At 49.9% G+C, this 25,295-nt stretch overlaps 1 protein-coding gene across 1 annotated transcript in view; it reads right to left on the bottom strand.

Moving 5' to 3' along the window:
• Positions 1-227: 227 nt before the first annotated feature.
• The window catches only part of LUZP1 (leucine zipper protein 1), a 33,664-nt gene continuing 8,596 nt past the window's right edge, over positions 228-25,295 (bottom strand). The window contains exons 2-4 of the mRNA XM_042885615.1: positions 5,570-8,798; positions 2,238-2,402; positions 228-1,477 (exon numbers count right to left, since the gene is read on the bottom strand). Coding sequence (XP_042741549.1) covers positions 1,439-1,477; positions 2,238-2,402; positions 5,570-8,698 — 3,333 coding nt within the window. The 5' untranslated portion in view covers positions 8,699-8,798 and the 3' untranslated portion in view covers positions 228-1,438. The remainder of the gene's footprint in view (positions 1,478-2,237; positions 2,403-5,569; positions 8,799-25,295) is intronic.

Below are 25,295 nucleotides of genomic sequence, written 5' to 3'. Positions count from 1 at the left end.
CCCACAGAGCAGTAGGAGAGAGCATTTGATATAATTTAATATAGTTTAGGGTGACTGGAGCTGCTGCAGGACTCATTTAAAAGCGTAGCCTTTTTGCCTCCTGAGGCAACCTGACACATGGACACATCTTGAAACAGAAGAAACTGCAGTGCTAAAAAACACAGATTTGAGATAACATCTAAAACTGCCGAGAGGAAACTGGGAACTTTTTCCCCCCCCCCCCCCCCAAATAACCTTTTTCCCCCTCCAGCCAATCTTTATTAAAAAAAAAAAGACTAATAAAAAAAAAAATAAAATAATGCCATTGAAGCACCTTCGTGGGAGGGGTTGGTGGTAGTGCAGCCCAGCCCCAGGAACAGCCCATGGTGGGAGGGAGGGGGGCAAAGAGCTGCAGTGGTTTGACATGCAGCCCCCTCACCTTATGGGTGTGTGGAGCTGAGGGGTGACCCCAGCACTGCTGCCATCTGACGTCGGTGGCACTGAGAAGGGAACAGAACTCTGCAGCCCCTGACCTGGGTCCCAGGTGGGGGCTCCTGAGGAGGGGGGGAGCAGTTTGGGGCTGCTCCACGGCCATCCTGGAGCTCAGTCTGGGGTCCAGTCCTGCTGTTTTCCCTCTTTTTGGAAGGAATAAGGATATCCTGCTTCTCCAACCAGAAGAAAAGCCCTCCTTTCAGCATCCCTTGGATCTCAGGGGCTCAGAGCCAGCATGACAGCCATAAAGCTGTGGGTGAAAAGCCCCTCCTGGGCCAAACCAGCAGCACATCTGCTGCTGTGTGCACTGCTGTGGGGCTGCTGCAGTGATCACTGAGCATCAGAGCTCAGCTGCTATCAGCAGATCACGCACAGCACAAGGGGAGGAAGCTGTTCTGCCCTCCTGCCCTGTTAGCGGGTCAAATAACCAAAGATTGCTTTTCTCCCACCTACAGACAGGAATGCAGGTGTGGGGTGAGCTGTGACCTGAGGAAGGTGTGGTGTGCAGTGGAGATCGTAGGCTCCTGGAGGAGCTGAGCACTGCGTAGGATGGCCATCCCAGCTGCAGTCACAGGACACCTCCTGCATCTCATCTGTACGTGGGTATCGGTGAGAAGTTCTCTCTGGTCCGAGGAGTACCTTTGTTCCGTTTGAAATCATGGCTGGTACACAAGTCAGTGTTTTTCATACGGAGACAGAGCTGTGTCCTATGGAGAAGGTGAGGATTGCAGGTACAGAGGTGAGAAGTGGGAGTCCCCTGAGCAAAGTCTCTGCAGCTGCCTCTTCAGCAATGAGGGAAAAAATTCACTGGTAAAGCTCTTGTATCTCACAAATGGTGTCAGAAAACTGTTTTCTGGCTGGCTGAAGCTTCTGGAGAGGTTACAAACAGATGTGACACCCGTGAGCTCAGTACAGTCCTGTCTCTCGCTCTGTGATGCAGTGTTGGTTTGGTGGAAGGGAGCGCAGCTCATCTCCGGGACGTCAGCCGGCCAACACGGGAAGCACCCTGCAAGAGAAGCCACAGCATCACGGCCTGCCAGGACCTGGGGGCTGTGGGGACAGGCACTGTGATCGCCCTCATGTCCCACCCTCATTGGGACCATGGGCCTGTGGTGGGGCCGTGGGGGGAGGACAGTGGCAGGAGCAGTCTGGAAGGCATCGGCTCTCTCAGGGTTTATATAATGGAATAAGCCCAAGGCAAACCGACCCATCCCTGCCCCTCACATGCTTTCACCATCACCTTTTTTATGTGGGCACACAGCAGCTGTTGCTACGCTGGGGATACGGATGTGGGAAGTGCAGTGAACAATGAACAGCACTGTTGAGATGGAGCTGATCTGCCATGGCTGTGTGCAGGGCACAGCAGTGCAGGAGCACCAGCTGACAGTGTGTTACAGCTGACCTGACTGCACCCAAGCTTTTATTTGCTGTCTATCAGGCTGTGCACTGAAAGGGAGTCCCTGGTTATCTGACACAACGACCCCTCCATTGCAAACCACACTGCTGGGGATAACTAGGGGCAGAGCTTTTTATTCTCAGGAGGATGTCCTTAGCAATAAAGCTAGCTGAGTGAATCCAGAATGGAAAAATAAAGCACTACTTTTTTCCCGTTATAAGAAATTAGTAATTAATTTACTCCGTATCTGGGAAGCACTGCTCTCCAGAGAGGTTCCCCCTGATGTGGACAACTGAGTTGTGTTACAGGAGGTTGGGTTGCAGTTTGGCTTTGTGCCTTTGAGCCCTCATTTCTCCTCAGATCCACATACCTGGTCTTCTGCCTGGAGCCCTGGTGGGGCACTGGGGCTGGATGTGGGGTCCTGCAGCTCCAGGGTGGGGACTGCCCTTCTCCCTGCCGTGTCAGCCTGTGAGAGGTACTCAGAAGAGCCATACTGTTTTCTTCTGGAACTGGAGACAAAATTTTTGCTTTCCTCCTGTGGGAAGGAAAACAGGAGAATTGGAACTCGATGTTTGTGGCCCTGGGTTCCCCAACCCTGACTTGCAGTATGAGGTTGTGTTTCAGTTCCCTTTGGCAGGTGGGCACCGAAGCCACCAGCTGAGTTCGAGGATGTCCTCACCTAACCACTACCTCACAGAGGCTTGTTAAATCCATCCCATAAATTACAGCCTTAAGTTCTGGGTGCTGAACCCTCTGCTCAGCCATGCAGGGCTGTGTCCAATCCCTGGGCCCATAGCACTGCAGGCCCAGGAGACTCAGGAAGGGATGTGGGCAGCAGGAACTCCTCATTTGGTGACCGAAGCAATCTCTTAAAAACATCAACTGTGAGTCTGAGCTCACAGGTGAGGGGTGGCTGGTAACCTGAATCTATTTTCTTGGCAATGAGGACGTGATGAGGGAGCGCCTCGTGCTCTTTTCCTGGCAGAGGCATTTATAAATACCCATATTACGTTTTACACTTGCTGATCTTTTCTTGACTGCCTGCCAAGACCCCTGTGGGACCCCGTGGGACCCAGGTGCCCACAGTTTCTGCCTGGGGGTTATTTGGAGCAGCTGTGCCTCTCACTTTGAGCTCCAGAGTGCAGAGACCCCACGAGCTCCCTGGGAACAGCAGATGTCAGCGCCTCTTATTGCCATCACTGGGCTGGAAAACCTCGTCTGATAGCTCTGCCGCACACAAGTTCCAGCATGTTGTAAGGCACGTCACCATCAGAATGCTACAGAGCTCCTGGTGACGCTGAACTCACCTTTTGCTCAGGGAAATGCAGCTGCACTGATGTGGGATAAAAGGCGTGGGGGCTCTGCACTGTGAGGGACGGAGGACAAAGCTCAGCCCTGCTCCCGTGTGCAAGGAACAGCAAGGAAGGGAGGCATCCTCTATTGTAATGATGTCAGTCATCTTGATGAACCTGGGCAGCTTCCCAGCAGGTGGGCACCGCCTGTCTGACACAGCAGCTGCCTTTGGAGGGGACTGGGTCAGCACAGAGGTGCTGCATCCCCTGGAGCAGCCGACAGTGTCAGTGCCATGGGGCTGCTCAGCTGGACATGCTGTCCAAAAAGGCTTTCACAGGTGAGGAGCTCAGGGGGATGAGCAGGCAGACAGATGCCTCTCCCAGCTGCCAGCAATGGGCTGGGGTGAAGCACAGCACAAGAGGCACTCACATCACTGACAGATCAGCTTGCCCTGCTGAGACCTGGGCAGTGCTACGTGTAGGTGGGGACAGCAGCGCCCTGCAGCCTGGGGCTGGCACACAGCATGCTGATTTCCAGCACCCCGCAACCCAGAGTTGGCTCAAAGCATGCTGATTTCCTCAAGTTCCCAACCTGCAACAACAGAACAATCGGTACCAGGGCACATCTGACTGCTGAAGTCAGAATGTTAGATGGATTAATCGGGGATAAAGCTGTGTGCTTCTCGAGCAAAGCACAGAGCACAACCCTGGGTACTTTCAGGGAGACTTTCCTTACTTACTTACTTACCTAACCCTAACCCTAACCCTAATTCTAGCCCTAACCCTAACTCTAGCCCTCACCCTCACCCTCACCCTCACCCTAACCCTACCCTTGTAGGAAGGCACACACGAAGATGAGCCTCACTGGATTTTTCACCTCAGTTCTGCAGTACGTCCCTCCAACAGCAGCCACAAGAAGAAACCAAGACCATTCACCCTGCACTGCTGCTTGTCCAATCTGTGCCTGCTGTTTGTGTCTGCACTAACGCAGCCACTGCAGATTTTCAGTAAAGATTGGGCTGGTGGAAAACTGACTTGATTACCTGAAACATGGAGCCCAAGAGAATAACAGCAGGAGGTGATGCAGCTCCCCAGCTCTCTCTTAAGGGCTGTAAGCACCAGAGGGAGCTGCTCCTCCACCTGCACCTCTGCCCCAGCACTGATCCTACAGCACCTACCCCAAGCAGACCCCCAAAGACCTGCTTCTGTCCTGCAGCCTTGCTCAGAGCTGCTCATTAGCAATAAAAAAAAGGATGAAATTTAGTGAGGCCGAGCAGCAGGACTGCTGCAAGGCAGGACCTCTTGAGCTGCAAGGCATGTTTGTGGTTTGCCAGAAAGTCAACCTTGTAGCAGGAGGCCTAGGGCTGGCTCTCTGTGTTCCCAAGTACATGAGCTGTCATTATACAAAAGGAGACCTGCCTGGATTCATGGAACACAAGTCCAGCATGCCTGTGGCACATGAGGAACTATGGCCAGGGAGAAGATATCACTTGGAACCTCACTCCTACAGGTGGGATAGAGATGGGGCTGCACACACCTGCCTCGAGCACAGGGGGTGATGCCATTCCCCAGAGCTCCCTTCAAAACAGCAGATTTGGGCTGTTCGTTGAGGCTGATGAATGCCAACCACCATGTCTTTGTTCCCTGATGTATTCTTAGTGGCCAAATGTATCTGGAAGGCCAACCTGCACGCTGCAACGCCAGGCAACAAACTCTCTGCAAAGCAAATGGTACAAATGCTTCTGTGCTTATTGCTGCCAAAGAAGTAGAACCATTTCACACACTGCCACCACCTCATCTTCCTCAGGGCTGCAGTCACCTGGTTGTGAATTTGTCCCCACTGGCTCCTCTTTGTAAATGCGAATGGCAGCAGCTGCTTAGATCAGCTTTAAGGAAAGAGCAGAAGTGGGAAGTGCAGTGGGATCTAATGGACTGGAAGGGCAGTGTGAGCATGGCAGCAAGAGACAGACCATCGGTGAGGGTCAGCCCTGCTCTGAGTGACTGCTCCCTTCAGCAGCACCCAAGGGAACAGGAAAAGAAGAAATCCACTCCCATGGCCCTCACTTTTCAGATGGTGTAATGATACAGACCAAGGAAGGAGCAACCCTGTGCAACCAGCCAGCCCTGATCTGCTCAGATGTCCAGACAGCACCTCCAGTCCAGAGCCCAGCAGTTCTGGCTCTGGTTTCGCATGTGCAGCCCTTCCCAAATGGAGCTACCCGAGGGACACCCCTACTCACACCTCATCTCCTCATCCAGAGCGCCACTCCAAGCTGACTGTGCCACGCAAAGCAATGAAAAGCACAGCGGATCCTACACCAGCTGGACCCATCTCCTCTGATCTCGGCGAGACCAAATGGGTAATTATCTAACTATCATACGGCAAGGAGTGCGTCATGGGGACACTTACAGGTAGCGTGGTGCGGTGCCAGGGGGAAGCCGTGGTGGGATCACTGGTGTAGTTCCTGCGTGTCAGCAGTTCGGATGCACTTAAGTTACTTTTGGTCCTTCGGGAGCCCATCTCAGGGGTGTTCCAGGAGTTGGTGCTGGCGCTGCTCCTCACTGAGCTCTGCTCCGAGGAGTTTGTTTGAGTGCTGTTCCCTTCCATCTCGGAGAGGTCCACTGAAGACCTGCAGGTGTTCGTAGGGCTGGAAGCTGTGTTCTTCTCCACTTTTATTTGAGAGTCCTGCAGGGAATGTAAGCCTTGCCTTGTTCTCCATGAACTTCTCAGAGTGACGTGTTTGGTTTCGGATGAAATGGAGTCTGAAGAGCCGTGGCTCCTGGAGCTGGCTGCGTCCAACGGGAGCTCAGCGCTCTTCTCGGGGGGCTCAGAAGTCTTTATCACAATGCTGCTCCTGGAGACCACCGTTTCTGTTCTACTTCTCAGCACCGCATCTCCAGTCCTGTCGGTCTCAGATATTTTCAGGGCACTTCTATTAACTGCGACCTCAAAAGGTTGGGGGAGGCTGTTGGTTATCGGGGAGGGTTCATTTGGAGCAACCCTGATGTTGCTGGTGGTAATATGCCTTTCCTTTCCTGCTGTGTCCGTGCTGGGCCTTGGAACCGTGGGCTCAGAAGGGAAGATTGTGATACTGCTCGTCATTTTATTTGTGACCGCTTTAAAAACAGACTTCTGCTTCTCTGACTCAGTCTCAGTGACAGCCCCTCCCATGATGGCCTTCATGTCCTTCTCCACAATGGCAGGTTTAATGATGGCTTTGGATCTCAGAGCTTCTCTTGGGCTGAACGACCTTCTGGATTTGAGTCCTCCAGTGTCGGCGTCTGACGGTTTCACACCCTTAGAGGAGTCCTCCTCGTGTACAGCGCTTTTGTCATTTTCAAAGAGAGATGCTCTAAAAACTCCCCTGGAATTAGAGAACTGCTTGGGATTGGCTTTCTTTTTTGTCTCAAAATCCGACTGAGTGTTCGCTTTTTTACTTCTCCCCATTTCTTCATCTGAATTAAGTTTTTCATGACTACTCTGGACGGTTTTGGAGTCCGCTTTTAAGCCAGCACTTACATGGCCTGCTGCTGCAGACTGCTCTGCGTCCTCCTTAAGAATCTGCAGGATGTCCTCCTGGCTCCTTGAGCGATGCGAACGCTTTGTTAGCGGCGATGCTCTCACGCTTTCCAGCGGCACATCCGCGAGTTCCTTCTCCTGGGGGACGGCGGCTCTTTTAGCCCTTCCCTCCAAGGGCTGGCGGTGCGACGCAGTCGAGGCGTTCGCCGCTTCTGCCTTAGAGCCAACACAGTCCGACTCTGCTGCTGAGACGTGGCACCTGTACGCGGTGGCCACGCCGTTGGAAGCGGCGCAGTGCCCCCTGCATTGCTGCGCGTCCCCCACAGCATCGCTCCCCTCTCCCTGATTTGTTCTCAGCTTCTCAGCCAACAAAGCCACCGATTCCCCTCTGCTCGATTTTTCATCCCTCGTGTCTGTGCCGCTCTGGCAGCTGCCGCGGGTTACCTGAGATGGTTTTTCAGCCTTGGATCTCAGCTCGCTAACGGGTTTGGGAGGTGTTTTCCAAGATTTCTGCTCATGAGCAGCGGGGGGGTAACGACTGAGGACAGAGGGCTGCTCTTTGGATCTCTTCCCCTCGTTCTGCGTGAAGGAAGCTTCCTTCTGACCAGACGAAAAAGTGGAAACCAAACACTTCTCTTCCAGTCTTTTCACGTCTGTTGCAGCAACATCTGCAAGGGCAGCTGCACCCGATGCCTTTCCTGCCTTCCTGCTCATGAGGCTCGGGCTGGCTGTCTGCTTACCGCCATGGCTGGAGCTGTCATTGCTGAAGGAGAAATCTCTGTTTCTCACTCTCTCCCGGCGCTGCTGGGGCGAAACCTCCCTTGGTTTGTGCTTGGCAGCTGTGAAATCTGCTGCAACAGCCCTGTATTTAGCTCTGTCATGTTTCCCCCTGCTAGAGAAGCTTGCATCTTCATTTTCAACCTCTCCATTTTCCAGATCTTTCTGTTTCTTTATTTGCATTTTTATTTCTTCCAACTGACTGGTGAGAAGTTTGTTTTTATTCTGCTCACTCAAATAACTGTCTTGCAGGTCACTGTTTTTGGCTCTCATTTTTTTCAGTTCTTCTTCTAAGGATTCAAAATGTTTGATCTGAGTTTTAAGCCTCTCAATTTCTTGGGTGAGATCTTTCACTTTGTTGTCTTCCTGATTTTTATTCTTTTGGTTTTCTGATTTATTCCTGGTTTCATTTTCTACGTGCTTTAGGTAATCTACGCTTCCCTTCCGCCTGGTTTCTTTAGAGGGCAACGCAGAAGTCAAATCATCTTCAATTCTCAAATCATTTCTGTCCAGGAGATTGTTTGATGACCTTTCCAGCAAGTTGGATGCATTTCTAGTTTGATCGGCCCTGTTTAATTTGTTGTTTTGCTCCAGTTTCAGCGTGAGCTCCTGGATTATTTTTTCATTCTGCTTTTCTCTTTCATTAAAATGTTTTCTCTCACTGATAAAGCTCAGTGCTAAAGACTTCAGCTTTTCTAACTCACCTGTTAAGCTCTGCTCGGTTTTATCCATCTTCTCTTCGGATGCTTCAAGCTCCTTCACTTTCACTCGCAGTATCTCTAACTCTGTAGATATCTTTTTGGTCAAATTCCTTTCTTCGTTGAGGCTGAGGCACAGCTGCGTGCAGTCGTTCTTGCTCCTGCCAAAGGCCTCCTCCAGTTTCTCCAGCTCTGCCATTCTCTTCTGCAGATGCTCAATTTCTGACTTCAGCTCTCGGGTGAGGCTCTCCTCTTCTTCGAGTTTTTCTTTCATTAACCTGCAAAGCTCTTCAGCCTTCTTAATTTCCTCATCCTTGCCTTCAATCTTTAGCACTCTTTTCCGCAGGGCCTCGATGTCAGCCAGCATGCTGGAATTGCTGCCTTCTGCCTGGATCACTTTGTCCTGGAGCTCCAGCAGCTCATCCTCTGCTTTCTGGAGATTTTTCGTCGCTTCTTCCAGTTCATCAAGGCGGCGGCTCAGACTCTGCAACTTGAACCGCAGGTGCCGACTGGAGGTCTCCTTATAACCTGTAAATTCTGCCATGTTTGTTTTCTGTTCCTCTGAGATGGGAGCTCGGCTGATTCCGAGTGTTTAAAGCGTGTTCCCGGTGTGTTATACTTCCTTTGAAGAGAGGCAGCTCAACCTGAAAGAAATAAAATGCTTAAAGTGAATACAAGAGCTCAGAATACACGTATTCTCACTGTATAAATGAACTGCAAATATTTATATTTTTCTTATTTAAACACGTTTCTGAGTGCCAATTAGGGACAGCAACTGCCAGCCAGCACTGCCCATCACTTCCAGTACCCCTCCTGCAGCCCACATCACTCAGCATCCAACTTCACCTGAGCTGCAGTCACATCCCGTGTCAGTGAAGTTTCAAGTTTCTCCCTCCTCTTTCAGAAGCTGTCAGTGCCCTCAGCTGCCACCCACTCCTGCACCCAGGAGACAGCAGCTGCAAGCACTCACGCTTTCTACTCCCTGTTGCCAGGGATAAAGAGCAGCAATTTCAACACATGGGCAAGCTGTGACGCAGTAAATGCAACTCTTCCCAGCTCAGAGCCAGCAGGGCAGGGTTAGTGAGAGCTGGGGACAATGTGCGTGGGCCAGGACGGCTGATGAAGGATGAGAAGTCCCCTCTGACTGCGGGCATTCGCACTGAGCCATCCTGGGTTCAAGATAGATCCCAGCCACGCATCGCATGTACTAAGTACACAAAATCATCAAACCACAGAACGGTTGGGTAAGAAGGGACCTCAAAGCCCCCCCAGCTCCAACCCCTGCTGTGGGCTGGTTGCCCCCCACCAGATCAGGCTGTCCAGAGCCCCATCTATGGCACTGGGCGCCTCCCCGTCTCTCCTGTACTGAACACAATACTCCAGATGGGGCCTCACGAGGGCAGAGCAGAGCAGACAATTCCCCCCCTGCCACTGCCACCCCTCTGCTGATGCAGCCCAAGGTACTGTTGGCCCTCTGGGAGGTGGCTGCAGCTCTCAGACCTGTGCCCTGGCTCAGCGGTCCGCCTCGAAGCAGGATGCGGCTCCAGCATTTCTGCTGGAACTCCCCGCAGAGGAAACACTCCGGAGTTTCCTATTTCACAGTGCCAAGAGGTGAAGAGCAGGATGTGGGGAGGAGACAGCACCGGGAAAGGAGACTGCAGTGCCCCAGTACAAAGCCTTTGATTGAAGCTGATTCATTTCCTGATGAGCGGAGGGGCCTGCAGTGCAAACAGAGACCCACAGCACACAGCACGCACCCGCCATGCACCCCAAGCACCTTCTGTGTGCAGCACACACCCCGCGGTCCTCCTGCCGAGGGACAACTCAGACCACAAAGGCCACGTGGAACCGCGGCTCTGCTGAGAGGCTGACTGCTTTGGCTGCAACCAGGAAAGGCTGCTCAGCTCCAGGCAGGATCCCAGTGAGAAACGTCACCGGAATGTCGCAGGAAAGGACAAAGCAATTTCGCAGTGCCCTAAAAAACAACAGTGTTCCCAGCGTGCCTCGGAGCAGGGAGTTAATGGTTAACGCCATGTCAGGCGCTGGTCAGGAAGCAGCTCAGGCCCAGCAGCCACCTTCCAGCCCGGCTGTCAGGACTTGGGCTTGGGTGAGGGACTCTCAGTGGTGCCTACCTGGAGCTGATGGGAGTCTCCAAGAGGAAGGATGGGAGTTCTGGGCACAGATTGCTGGGAAGGGACACGCTACTGTTGGTGAACTGCTGTTGAACCGACTCACTGCTCCACCAAGGTGCTCTCCCAGAGCTGGTTCCTGCAGAGCTTGGACCTTGGTACTTATCTGCCTTTATACCTGGTAACCCTGGGTGGAGAGCTTGGTGGGGATTATTTGTCAGGAGTGAGACCCTCTGGCTACACTGTCACAGCCTGTGGGTCTAAAGGAGGGGGATGCTAAGACAGGATCCCAAGAGTCACTGATCTCTGCGGATGCCAGCAACTGTTCAGAGTCCCAGAGGAGAACCAGATTTTGGAGAAAACATTCTAGCCTCTGAATGAAGTTGGAAACTGAACTCAGCAATTAATGGGGAGGCAATGACACAGCCCGCAGCAGAAGAATCACCAAAGACATCCATCCTAGACAAAAGGGACCTTTTGAGGTGATGCCTTCCCCACACACCTTCTCAAATATCAGGAATTAAGGGTCCTCTCATAAAGACCACAGCTGCAAAGAGTGTCTCTGCAGCCACTCTTCCCTGCAACGCTTACCGCAGCAGCTGTGGGTCACTGGAGGTCTCAGCTTCCATAGGATCTGAAGCCTCCCAACAATCCTAATCTTCTTCTGCAGTGTGTAGGAAACAATAACTGGGGCTGAGCTCATTGCCAGTGAACTGATAGGCTGAGCAAACAAGCTGCTCTGACAGGAGTTATCCTTTGATTTGTATTTAGAATTCCTCTTTCCAAATTTTAAACCGTGGCAGCCACTCTGCCCTCTGGTTAACTGGCTGTCACAAAGGAACATCTGCACTCAACAGATTAGCAAGGAGAGGCCTGCAGGCGCACTCAATGCCACACGCACCTCCAGTCTCCCCACAACACAACCTCAGCAGAAGCATTTTGTAATGCACTCCACCTGGTTCCTTAGGTCTCTCAAAGGGAGACCCAGCCAGCAGTTGCTAACATCAAACAGACATCGGGATTCTCAGTGCTTGGGAGACTCCTCAGTTGATCATGGCAACAACTGTCTGCCTCCTGGGTGTTGAAACACTTCTTCTCAAACCTTTTCTGGGGTATCCTCTGTCTTGTACCTTATTTGATGTCTCTCATGTCATAACCCCTCATCAAATAGAGAACAGTTGAAAGATCTCAAAGCAAGAGGACAGGACGACTTCTAAGATCTGCTCTTCTCTAATTCTGCATTTCTGTTTTACCTGTATCCTCTCTTCTCCCCTTCCATCTGACGGTATCCGCTGTTCTCCCCTTCTCCTCTTCTGCTTTTCTCCCTTACCTGTATCCTCTCTTCTCCACTTCTCTGCTACTTTTCTATCCTCTCTATACACTCTCCCATTCTCCTCTTCTGTATTTCAAGTATTCTTTCTTGTCTTCTTGTTGTCATCTCTTTTGCTATTCTGTCTTATCCATACCCTTTCTCCCTTTGTTTTGCTATTCTCCTCTAGTTCACATCTTTCTTAACAATATCCTCTCTAATCTTCTTCTCCTCTTCTGCGCTCCTTTCTTACGTGAATCCTCACTTCTCTTCAGCGCTTCTATTTTTCTGCTTTTCTGAGTCCCTGCATCTATTTTCCTCTTCTGCTGTTCCTTCCCACATGCAAGGATGTGTAAGAGGTACAGTGTACTGCAACAAGCTTCCCTGGGGTCAGCAGGACCCTTCCAATCTCTAGCTACACTGGTCATAGAATCACAGAATCACAAGGTTGGTGATGGGGTCTATGTGGCACAACAGATCCCACAAACACGACTTCAACCCTGAGCTCTGAAGAAGCTGCATGGGAACGTCCCCATCCTCACCAAGCTCCACAAACAGAGGACTTCCTTCATATTCCAGACAAACTGTTGCTACACATACCCTACCAGCCCAGAACTGCTCAGCCCATGAGCTCCTTTTCCGTCCAACCCAACTTTTCCTGTAGTTACGACTCAACTGGGGGCTTTCAGAAGTTCCCTCAAAAGAAAACACAACCCAAACCCAACAACCAAACGCACACTGTGAGAACTTTCCAAAGTCCTCTGACAGTGGATCACAGCCTTCTGATGTAGGAATGCAGCGAACTGCTGCTCCTCACAGGTGAGTAAGCACTGAGAAAATGAACCTTCTAAGAGAAAAGGTGAGATTTCTTGGCTTTAGCTCACACTACTGCAAAGTTTATAGATGAGAGCTGGTCTCGTCCTGCAGACAACAGCATATTGAGAGGACGTTCACTCATTTCATTCTAAGAGCACTTTCTAGAAGGCTTCAGATGTCTTACTTATACCCTCTATCTCTCGCCATGTGAAGGGAATAAAGCAGCTCCAGCTCAGATGGCAAAGGTGATGGGAGAGAAATCCCAAGTAAAGATTCCTTTCTGGATGTAAGAGGAATCCTCATTCACGCCAGCTGTCAGCGTGGAGCTGCACGTTTCTAAACCTGGGATGGCTCTATTGGGTGAGATTCTTTCAGCACATTTTACAGTCAGAAATCTGCAAACGTCAGGAGAAAGCCTATTCCAACTCCCTACCTCCTATACACCTTTATGAACCACCTTCCAGTGGTTTGTACTGCGTATTATTAATGAGTGCCAAGCAGCAAAGCTTGTACGCCATCTCAGCCTCACAGCCTCTATCAATAGGGCATTTTTACATGATTTCTACCCTACTTTACGTTTCTTTTTTAATAGGCTTTAGTGTGGAAGAATCTCCAGGAACAAAGGGCTGCTACAGCCCTCCTATTACTGGAAGTCCATTGATCTCCAACTGCAAAACCCATCATCAAACCACACAGCAGTAGTGTTCAAAGCATGCAGTAGAGCAAGAACTGCTTTCCCAAAGCTATTTGAAAACCAGCAAGTCAAAAGATGTATTGAATTATAACATCCAAAAGGGAGGATAGGACACTGATACACACAAATAAGCAACCAAAAAGCAAACAAGACTTACAAGACAGTCTAGCTCAAATCAGCTGCAACTGAACTTAACCGGCAGAATCACACCTTGAAAATCTTATTCTCTGCTTAAGCATCATCATAAATCTGGTCTCTAACTGATTTGTTATGATGATATCCCAAAAGTGAGCAGTATGAAAAGGACACAGAGCCACCCAAAGGACGTGGTCCTTATCTGTAGGGCCAGGCTGCGGTGCCCAGTGCCAGGACAAGAGGCAATGGGCACAGACTGGAAGACCAGAGGTTCTGTCTGAACATCAGGAAGCACATCCTTAATGTGCATGAAATTTAGCAATGGAATTTAGCTACCCAGGGAGGTTGTGGAGTCTCCTCCTTGGAGATATTCAAAAGCTGTCAGTGCTAGACAAGCAGCTCTGGGTGTCCCTGCTGAAGAGGTGAGGTTGGACCAGACAGACTCAGAAGGCCTTTCCAATCTGCACCAGTTTTCGGTTTTGTGATCACACATGAAGAATAATTCAGATTTAACTCACTTTGTTCCACTGCAAGTTTGTGCACAAGCATTTGTTTTGCAGAAAGCATCTCCTTCTCTGAACGAATTTTTACACTTTGTTTAAAAACTCTGCCTTCTCCTGTTTACATTGCCTAGTTTCAATGTCCTGAACAACCCGGCCAAGTACATTTTTGAGCAATGTGGAACCTGAGCTGTATTTAAACGCGCAATAATGAATTACTAGTGGTTTTCCTCAGGGGGCGATGGTGTTTTATGTCTTTATTAATATCCTAGATGATGAGACAGGATGTGCTGTGCTCTCAGCAGCCCCGTGGTTGATAGCAGCCTGGGAGGTGGGGGATAAGCTGGAGGACTGCTGTTCAGAGGACCAGTTTTATTTTCACCACTGGTGTGGCCAAACACTGGCATTGGGTCCCTGAAGGGTTGTGACATCTTCATTGCTGGGAGGTATGTTGAGCTCCACACCAAGCCCTGGGACAACCCAAGCCCTCCACAACTGATGTGATTTATTACAAATGACTCAAGAGGCTCAATGTGTTTACCTTAATAAGGAGAAGAAAAACACTAAGAGCAACATCTTCTACAAAGAAATTTCTATCTGCCGGAGCTCTTCTACCAGGTCTTTAACTGCTTACAAAGCCAGGGCTCACACCAGTGCCTGCAAACTAAACCTAAATAAAGGACAAGTACAAATAAATGCACATTTCTAAGTTTATTCAAAGTTTCTAAGGCTGATGGGACTTAATGGAGATAAAACACGACCTGTAGTGGCTGTTTGAAGTTGGTCCTGCTTTGAGCAAAGGTGAGAGACCTCCAGCTGCACTGCCAGCCTGAAAAGGACCCAGCAAAAATTGGAGATGGCAAACATAGTAAGGACAGTTCAGTGAAACAGAGCAGTATGAATCACTGATAAAGTGAGGTCAAACACTGCAGGGGGCTGCGTGCTGTTAACACACAAATGGCCGCAGCAGAATTGCTATCTACAGAAGCAGCCCATGCACTGCTGCAGCTCCAAGACCGACCAGTAGGAAACGATGTACAGAACTTGTGTTATTCTGAATGCAATCCTGAGCCATGTATTTACAACCCATGTCTGATGCACTTTATGAACTGGGAGATAACTGTGCTTCATTTCAGGAACTGCAACAGAACAACTACCAGACTCATAATTTCTGCTGGAAGCCCTTAAGAGCATGACACTGCTCCTCTCCAGCCCCTCAGAAGCACCTTGCCTTAAATCCCTTGCTCTGATAGGGTTGTTGGCATTGAGTCCCACAAGCTTTACAGCATCCTCAATGTGCCCATGTGCAAACAGCTGTTGGCACCCACTGCCACCACCCTCTCCACTGAACCAAGACAGACATGCTGCATGTTGGAGGACTCCATCATCCTGCATGAATACATCTGGCACTTCATCTCTTACAGTATCCATCACTGTGAGGCAAGGGCACATCCTATACCCTACATTTCAGGCTTGGCCAATCCTGAAGATGAGTGAGAGTTATTCGTGCCTCAGCCTGTAGCCATTTTTTCATTCATTTCTCCTACTCTTGAAGCTGGAGAAGTTTTCAGTAGTCACTAAAGAGCAGCACTCATCACAGGCAACAGAAAGTCAAGAGCTTCAAACACAGCAATAATTGCAGACAAGAAACACAATTCACCCTACTGCAGCTGGAGTCCTTGGGGCACTCCATGCTGCAAACCTGAGCTCTGCATTCCCCAGCTCACACGTGGTCCAGTTCCTGGGGAGAAACAGCACAGGGTTGTTGTCCACGTTCTGATGGAGCACACACCTGGTCCTCCTCCCTCCTCCTTCTCCTCCTCCTCAGACACTTGGGGTGAGCTCAGATCCTCCCTGCTCTATTTTCTGCTCAGCTATTACTCAGAACACCCGTGGGAAGTGGATTTTTGCACTGAGCACAATGCTGGGAGTGTTTGTGCACACCTGGGGAACGGGAGCCTCAGGCAACATGGGGCACCAGACCGGGCAGACTGCAGTCACTGCAGGCATAAGGACTTCACTACAGACAGATCAGCAAAACCAGGGCAGTAAGGGGATTCCTCTCTGCAGCCTCATGGCCAAACAGGTTCGGGGAGGAAATGGATCAGACTCCACTCTGGCACATTTCCACCCAAAGCACAGGCTAGGTGTGTTTGCTGGAATCTGCCCTGTGTGCGTAAGCATCTGTAGTTTTAATTGAAGGGTTTCTGGTGCTGCAAATGTATGCAAGGCAGCGTGAACGTGTCACGTTCAGACGTGGTAACACCACTGATTGGTGTCTGTACCATCACTCAATGTGATGAGAGCAGTGGTGGGATTTCTTTTCCCTGCCCCAGGGTGGGACAGGCTGGGAGGAGTCCAGTGTGTCATTTCTCATTTGTGAAGCGAAACATCACTGCCACTTACACAGCAAAGGAACACGGGTGTCACCAGCTGCAGCAGATAAGGATTCTGTGGTCAGAGCCAGCTAAAGACGGAAGGAAAGTCTGTCTTAATTTGATTTTGCCTTTTATGAGCTCCTTCCAGCGCCCCATTCCTGACCCCACAAAACAATATGCAGACGTGGGAACAGGAGAAAAAAGCACTCCAGAAAAAAAAGCAGTATAAAATAAAAGATAGACTAAACAAGAACTAGTCAGAGCCCACCAAGACTGCGATGTGTCACTACTTCTGCACGCCAGCCACAGGCATCCAATGCTGTGCTGGAAAGCAGCAGATGATGTGTTGGCTCACATAGAGGATAGGGGCACCCTGGCCCCACTGAACACAAAGGCAAAATGTCAAGTGACTTGTAGGGATGTCTGCATTTTGGGGCACCTCCTGGGTGCCCGTTGGAAGGATCTGCATCTGCTGGAAGAGGGAATTCTCAAAGTCACAACAAGAGAAATAGTCTGGAAACGGTTTAATATTGACTAATGCAATGCTAGACATGTGAAATGATGAGACAGCAGCCAAAAATAACCACAGTGTTCAAGGAGACTAAAACAAAAATCCCGAACAGCATCTACAGCAAAGTGTTGGGGACTGCAGCACTGCAGCTGCAGAGAGGATCTGCTGCGTCACTGTCACACGGCTCCTGCACTGACACTCCCATCCCCTGCTGCACTCCTCGCAGTGCAAAATGACTTCCTCTGCCCCAGGAGCAGAGCTGGCAGCCTGCAAGGAGCAGAGCATTGCAGCCCCCCCAGCTGCTCAATGTCTGTAGGCGCTCAGAGCAGTGCTGCGGCTGGAACACAGTCCCTGCTGCTTCCCCATGCCCTTTTCTGCACAGCTGCAGCTCTGCTTTGGCTCCCCTTCCAAATTCCCACAACATCCGTGAGTCAAAGCTCGCTGCAAGCAGATCTGAGCCTTCAGCCATTGGGTAAAGCACCTTCCATCAGGTTGTTCCTACGTGAGCACCAAACCGAGCTGTGCGAAGCCTGTGCAATAGGAGTCTGGACCTCCTGCACAGATACAGAATAGTACTTGCAAAGCCTCTCAGCATGCTGCTCACTGCCAGGTATCAAAAGGTGCCTTGCACTTAGCTATGCTTAGCTATGCAGCAGCTAAGTTCTCTCTTTCTAGAAGCTCCACATTGCCTCCATACTTCAATTTAGCAACATTTTTTTTCTTTATGGGCAGGCACTGACGTTGGTAGGCAGATGGATTGTGTCACACCACAGGCCAAGCTGCTTTCCTCACACTTCTGAGAGAAATGTCCCATACTGCACTGGAGGAAGATGCTTTTCCTCTTGGACTCAATGCCCCATGCTGCTACTTGTCCTCAGAAACAAATCTTACTGTCACATTTCATTTCACAAACACCATGTGGGCATCTCTCCAGCACTTCACAGCCCTGGCAGCACTCTGCATGGGGAAAGCGGCCCCAGCTCAGTGCTGCCTTTGGGACACGTATCCAACACAGAGGGTCTGTCCTGCCCTCCCCAGAAATGTGGGGGTAGGGACACTGCCCTGCATAGAGAGCTATAAAATCTGCGGAGGAATAGAGCAGGTGCCATTTGCTGCAGTTTGTAGAACACAAAGTGATGGGATATCAGAATGACCAGACAGAGATTCAGAGCAAGCAGCAGAGCCATAGGAATCACTGCTTGCAGGATGTTACCAAAAGTTCACACAACTCCTGAAAATGATTAAAAAAAAAAAAAAAAAAAAAAAAAAAGTGAATGGAAGAAACTTTCAAAGACTATTAAATGTAAAAACCATGAAGTCCTACGACTCAGAAAGTCTCAGGAAGTCAGAAATCGTACTGAATATCAGCACTGTTCTCATGTTCCTTCCAACATCCGCTTCGGATGCTGGTGCAGGTGGGATGCTGGGGATGCAGCTCCTTCATCCAACCCACAGCTCCCTCTCTGCTGCTTCTTCTCCTCCTCCCCTTCAGTCCACTTCTCCAAGCTCCATTTCCCTGGTAGCCAGCACTTGGTGAAACCTAAGACCTATCTTCCACCTCATTCCTAAAACCCATTTCTTGCCACTGCTGGAGACATGACATGGGGTAAGCAAACCCTTGCTCTAATCCAGTAGATCTCTTACTATCTTCTCAGGCTCTTCTTTGTCCCGTTCTAAACACCTACCCAGGTCAGATAAGGTCAGCCTTGCCCCACAGGCAGGAATAACACTGACAAGTGCCATACCACACACAGGCTACAGTGCCCCAAAGCATCAACCCAAGCAATTTTACCACCCAGCAGCATTTACAGAGCTGGGAAAGGCATCCCTGCCACCATACACCAAACAAGATCAACATCAAGTACACTGCATCACTGTGCTCATTAGACACAAGCAACTTTAACCTCCACATTCTTAGCATTATAGCTGAGAGCCACATATGCAATGAAGGATCTCCATCGGCATGCAAATTACAGGGTGCTGTTTGTTTCTTCACACATCATCTGATCCGTGGCATACTGTGCTCTCCTGAAGGAGTGCTGGGAGGACATCCAAACCAGCACCTCTGCAAAACCCACTCCTTTCAGCTCTGGGAGCTTGCCTAGCCAAGAGGCTCGAGATGTTTCCACACAAATTCTGTTGAAAATGGGGGTTACTGTGGTTTCCTCACTGAAATCAGTGAAGTTTGTCAGTAGTGAAAGGGAAGTTTTGTAGTTTTACACCCATCAAAAGAAAAGCTTGGGGAGGTGCCATCGTTGCTGCCTGCGCTGCACTATAGCGTCTGCTGCACCATCTGCTTTATGCAGAAACCAAAGCACAGGCTGGCAGCCAGCGGGTGTGGGAGCTGCCCCTGGCACACAAATGCCATCCAGCAAGCTGCCAACTCCCAGGAGAGAACAAACACTGGGGAAGAGCCGAGCTCTGGAAAAAGGAAGCATGCAGGGCCATGCTCCCATGGAGCAGGAAGCTCCATGTCACCCACAGGTTGTGTCTGAAGCCCCAACTCGATGTGCCTGCAGGGTCACAGTTCTATACCTGCAACTCTGTTCTCTGTCAGCGTCAGTAAATGACCTGCAAATTTTCAAATGGAATGTACAGAGTTGCAGTTCAACTCAAAAATTTGCCCACGTCTCTTTACCAGACTTCTATCAACCTCTCTTACCATGGGAAGGTACCTCTCACATCACCATCACACCTTACTCATGCCACTGCCTTTCGGCTGTATGTCCATTTGTGAACAACTGCTTTCAAGGATGAAGCACAAGAAGAGTGAAAATTCATCAGAAATCTCTGAGAACACCCTGAGAGCTGCAGCCACTGCCACTGAACCAGGCACTGATGCATGAGTTTCACAGCTACAAGGTCACAAATCCCATTACTCTTTTTATTTTTTGCTCTGCTTCAACCATTTCAGTGAGTACTGCAGACCCAACACTGCAGCTCCTTCAGCAGTGAATGCTGGTTGTTAGGAAAACAGCAAAGTAAGAGACAAGGATTGACTGTGAAGAACTATGGAAGGACACTCCAAGTCTCAGGTCGGAATTTTCTGGTCCCACCTGAGCCTCTGCTGGCAGCTAGGAAAGATACGCAGCAGAGATGATTAAAAGCATGTCTTCTACAGAGGGATAGATAGATGCTGATAGATGCTGATAGATGAGAATTACTTAGCCTGGAAAATGCGATGATTCAGGATGAATACAACAGAGCTATAAAACTATAAATGGTTTGGAGAAGAGGGATAAGGATCGAATATTCACTGTCTTTGTAATCACAACAAACAAGAAGAGATGCTGCTCCTTGTGATGCAGATAACTTTGGACTCTGCCATGGAGCACTGGGCGCTCCAAGTTTACATTGGTTTGAGGCAGACTGATAAAGCAGCGTAAGAGACATCTCTTGAGGGTTAATGGATCCACAGAAGGAACACTCAGCTCTGTAATTGCCTATGCCACACAGGGCTGGAAGAGCACACAGGACCTACGTCCTGCAGGTTTGCTCTGTATCCACCACCTTCCCCAACGCCTTGTTCTTGGCCACTGCAGAAACACAGATACAACCGTGGTCTGATCCAGCAGCAATGTAATGGCTTGAGGTAGGGAAGCTGAACCCAGCTTATAATGACAAAAGGAGAACATCTGTCCCACCAGATGTGCATAGAGCACTGGGGGAAACAAGGCTTAAGGCTCAGATGGGAGTCACGAGAAGTGGCCCTTTCTTGGCAGATCTCTGCTCTCTTCAGTGCGCTGGGCAAAGCAGCAGCTGTGCTTTGCTTCCTGACCTCTCCCAGAGGGAAAAGCCTTCTATCCCACATTGCACAACAGCACAGTATGAAGAAGAGGCTTATCTCACCCACACACTGGCTACAGTGCACTTCTGGAGGCAGGGAGAGCTGTAAGGTGAGGGAAAGCACAGCCAGGTCTACTGGTAGGTTCTCTGGTCCTGAAGCTGTTACACAGGTAACCCAGCTGAAATCCTCCTTTCCTTCCAGAAGGCTGGCTGTTTGAAATCCCGAGAGGACTGTGTGCAGCCACACAACTTGAAAACATAGTCTGAAGGTGGACACGGGTAGCTCCACGTGGGTTTCCTTGTCATTCAGCTCTGCTGTGTCAGAAGGGCTCTGACTCAACACTTGCCTGAAGCATGGAAGCCCTACAAGGAGGCAGCAACACAACTTCACGGAGGGAACAGGCATGTCCCAACTCAAGGCAGAGCTGTCAACAGCTTATTTAATAGCCTAATTTGCACTTATTTATATATTAAATAGTTTTATGCCAACCTCGATGAACAAGACTCTGCTTATCTGCAAGAGCAACACAGAATCCTGCTAACTCACCTCAAAACTCCGAAGGGAGAATGATCCGGACTAAGGGAGCTCCTCATCTCTGAAACGAGGTGGGGTTTGGCCTTCCAAAATAGGAAGAACACACATTTGTGAAGGCAGAGAAAGAAATGGGCCATACAGATTCACAGCTGTGCTGGTTACTTAAACTGCTAAGAGTTACACCAGAGAGCTGAAGAAGCAGTAGGTGTAGGGCATCCAGGCTTCATTAAGGCCTTTGACACTGTCCCCCACGTGGATTTTCATAAGCAAAGTTAAGGAAACAAGCAAGAATAAAAGGATGATGAGCAAACAAGAAGGGCCAGCCTCACTGAAACTGCACCCTGGTTCAGTGTGAGAGCCAGAAGTCTTATTGGTAGTGGCAAAGGGATTGTCAAGAACTGCTATTGGAGATCAGCAGTCAGGGTGGACCAAAATACATCTCTAGACATGGTGAGCAATGGTTGTTGCATAAGAACATACGACACAGCATAAGTACAGAGTGATCTTTCCATTCATACATTTTCCTACCGCAACTCCTTTGTGGTGCTCAGTTCAGCAGTCTCATTAATGAAGCATGATACAGAGTGGGAAGGAGACTGAGCAGGTAGAGATGCTGCAAAGCTGAGAGAGATGGCAAGCCCAGAACACAACCCTGACACACAGAAGCAGTAGTTCCAAGCCGTGAGCATCTTCCTGGGCCAGGTCCTGCTCCCCAGGCAAGGGAACAACAGAAAAATGGAATGGAACTGGTGCGCTCACAGAAAGCTAACACAGAGGTAAGATGCTGTCACCTACCTACAAGGTTATCTTCTGTGCAAAAAGCCAAGTAACACTCTAGATACATTAAGACATGCTGTACACATGTCAGGGGAGGTCTTTTTTTTTTCTCCTCTGAGATAGGATGGTAACCTTCAGGTCTGTGCTATAGGGCTGAGCTGCACGACTGCAGCAGTGCCTTATTATCCAGCAATCAGCCAGGAAGATCAGGCAGCTCAGTGCTGCACTGCAGGCAGAACTGCGGGGCTCTGCGCACAGCTCAGTGCTGCTCCGTGCAGCAACAACTGCAGCAGTGAGCAGCAGTGAGCAGCAGTGACACTGAATGGGAGGAGGGGGGAAAGGGGTCATCCCTTGGCACCCCTCCCAGCTCTGCTATGCTGGGAAATCCAACCTGGAGGTCCCTGCCTGCTGTCTCTTTGTCAGGTGTGAGGTTGGACTCTGGCTGAGCTCTGTGCTGGAACAGCCCATCTCCTCGGACAGCACTCGCACGCCCAGTGTTCACTCTTTTAAAGCTGTGCTGTCAGCATAAGAGTCCAGACACCCTTCACTGATTTAAATCAGTATAAAATAGTGAAGGAATAAGAAAAAAAGAATAAGAAAAAAAAAAGAAGCAGCCAGCACAGACAGAGAATTGTTCATCCCATGCCAAGCCGCTGCCTCAGGCTGCAGATTAACGGCCGCGGTTCTCCTGCACGCCAAAGAGCGCTTCAGGATACTGCCCCAAGGCCAAGTGCTGAGGGATGAGAACACCATCGGGAGAACAGCCCTGGCCTGGGCCGACTCCTGAGCTGCTGTTTGGAGCTGTATGGGAAGGCCCAGGCCAGCCATGTCCAACCCGCAGGCCACTCGCGGCCCAGCACAGCTCACAGTGCCCCCATCATGGCGGCTGTGCCCCCATTGCTCACAGTGCTGGCTGAACGGGACAACATGGGGAGGCACGGGGCAGTGCTGACTCACTGATGGCCACACTTTTGTGCATTTTGATGGCTAAACAGCCTTGTGAGCAGCAAAAGACACACAGCGGTGCTTTCCACTTCAATTAAGAAATTTGAGGACAGGTTTCAAGGCTGCCAAGCAATTATCAGTTCATAGCTGTGACTCTGTTTTCAGTTGTCATAAATACATCACCTGCCAATTTTCTAATGGAACATGCAGAGCTGCAACAAAAAACCTGACCATGTCTCTTCAACAGACTTCCATCAACCTCTCTTACCAGAGGAAGATACCCCTCACACCACCATCACACCTTACTCATGCCATCACCTTTGGGCAGTACATCCATTTGCGAACAACTGCTTTCAAGGATGAAGCAAAGGAAGAGTGAAATTTCATAAAAAAAAATAATCTCTGAGAATACCCTAAGAGCTGCAGCCACTGCCATCGAACCAGGCACTGATGCATCAGTTTCACAGCTACAAGGTCACACATCCCACCAATCTTATGGTGATGTTGCTTTCTTTCTTTCTAATGCTTTAATAAAAATAATAAAAGTTAAAATAAGTTTTGTTACTTACATATATTAACTATATATACATATGTGTTATGAGAGCTGCTCTGGAAAGTAATACCTCCTGTTTTATGATGTCAGTCCACAACATCATCAGAGTTGGATGTTGGTGGTACAGTAGTAGAGGTTGAACCTCCCCACCAATATCCTGTTATGTGTTGCTGCCGTGTGACAGATGGCAGCACTGGAGCACTCTGACAGAATGGTGTCTGATGTGAAAGTGCATATGGAGCAAAGGTGGCTCACTGAATTCCTACACATGGAAAATAGGGCACTTTTGAGCATCCCAACAGTGGATGTGAGCACAGTGATGCATTTCAGCAGTGGTGACAGTGGGTCACCTCTGCCAGTGTAGACTGTGACGAGCACAGCATGCAGCTTTTGTTCATCACTGGTAAAAATGCACAGCTAAAGGTGGTGACTATACTAAAGCTAAACAGTGCTTTGTAGCTGAGAATTTGCTCCATCAAACACTCAGTGGATCAGTTGTAGTTTCCACGGAAATAAATAGGAGGTATTACTTTCAGAGAAGCCCAAGACAATTCCTCAGCCCAGGCAGGCCAGCAGACTGGGCACCCATGGGACAGGTCGGCTGTGCCAAGGGTAAAGCACAAAGCAGCACTAACAGCAGTGACCCACTCACTCAGTAAGTCCTCCAGCAGGGAATTACACCTTACTGTCAGAATTCAAAACATGTTCAAAGTTTTATCTCAGGTCTCCAGTGAGATGCTGATGCTGGGGGCTTCCCTCTTTGGTGCACAGTCCCCAGGGAAGACAGTCCCTGGCTGCCTGCTGACACCTGGTGTACATCCAACACTCACAGACCCAGAACGCATTGCTTTTACCCATTTAGGGCGCTGTACTTGGATGTCCAGACAGAACTGCTCCTGCCCCAACCTGCTACGGCAGTCAGAATGTGTGGGGCTGGATGAAGGCTGCAATCAGCAATAATTCAGATGGAAGGCCATCCTGAAGAAGCCAAGGACCATGAATTAGGTGATGAGCGCAGCAGCTGTTACTCCCAAAGAGAGGATTTAGACTTGGTTTGAACTGTAACCTCCCAGCAGCAGGGCTGCCTGTATGGGAGCCTGCATCAGCTCACACATGTGCATGCATCTGGCAGCACCGCACGGCTCAGCAGCATTGGGACACCACAGAGCTAGAGCACAGAGCAGCACTCCTCAGCTCAGCCAGCGGAGGAACACCAGGGGTTAATGGTATGGAGAGAGGAGGAGGAAGCGGTCAGCCATTTGAAACTCCTCTGGCATGAAGGCTGGGTTAGGTTACACCACTGCTCCCCTGCACCAGCAGCATCCTTCAGCTGCGTCAGGGAGCTGCCAGCACAGCAAGAAGAGCTCTGCAGCACCGTCTTCTATCTGCTGCTCCTTTTGCAATTCATAAAACCTACGCTCCACTTAAACAGATGATTTGGGGTGCTGTTCCTGAACTTCCCCTGCCTGCTGGGGGCTCTGCAGCACAGTCCAGAGAGCCTCTGTTCCACCAGGACCACACAAAGCAGCAGGTAATGCCACCAGGAACACGTGAAACAGCAAGTTCTCTATAACCACGTAGAGCAGCAGGCAATGCCACCAGAACCACACAAAGTAATGGGAAACGCTACCAGGACCATGCAAAGCTGCAGGCAATACCACCAGGACCATGTGAAACAGCAAGCAAGGTCACTGTGTCCACACAAAGCTGCAGGCAATGCAATCAGGACCACGCAACGCAGCAAGCAAGATGGGGCAGGAACACCAAGCAGATCCCCACCTGCAGGCTCTGACTCAAATATGCTGCAAAAAAAAGAGCAGTGATTCCTCCCCAAATCATTTGTGCCAGGTCCACCTGGTGCAAAAATAAAACAAACAAACAAAAAAAACAAATAAAAAAACACCAAAAAGGGTTTCACAGCTGTTAAATGGAGGCTGGCTGGGACATGCCAGGAATAATCTCTGAATCCTTCACCATCACCCAACACAAGCTCAGGGCACGCTGTCCTCTGGCCGTGCCACACATAATGACAACCCAGGACTTCATTACGATGGCCCTGAGCTCACCCCCCAA

Source organism: Lagopus leucura, unplaced genomic scaffold (assembly GCF_019238085.1).
Source record: "Lagopus leucura isolate 7727_CA_CO unplaced genomic scaffold, USGS_WTPT01 Super-Scaffold_100051, whole genome shotgun sequence".
NCBI lineage: Eukaryota > Metazoa > Chordata > Aves > Galliformes > Phasianidae > Lagopus > Lagopus leucura.
Note: the sequence above shows the minus strand (reverse complement) of the source record. Positions and strands in the feature narration are given on the sequence as shown.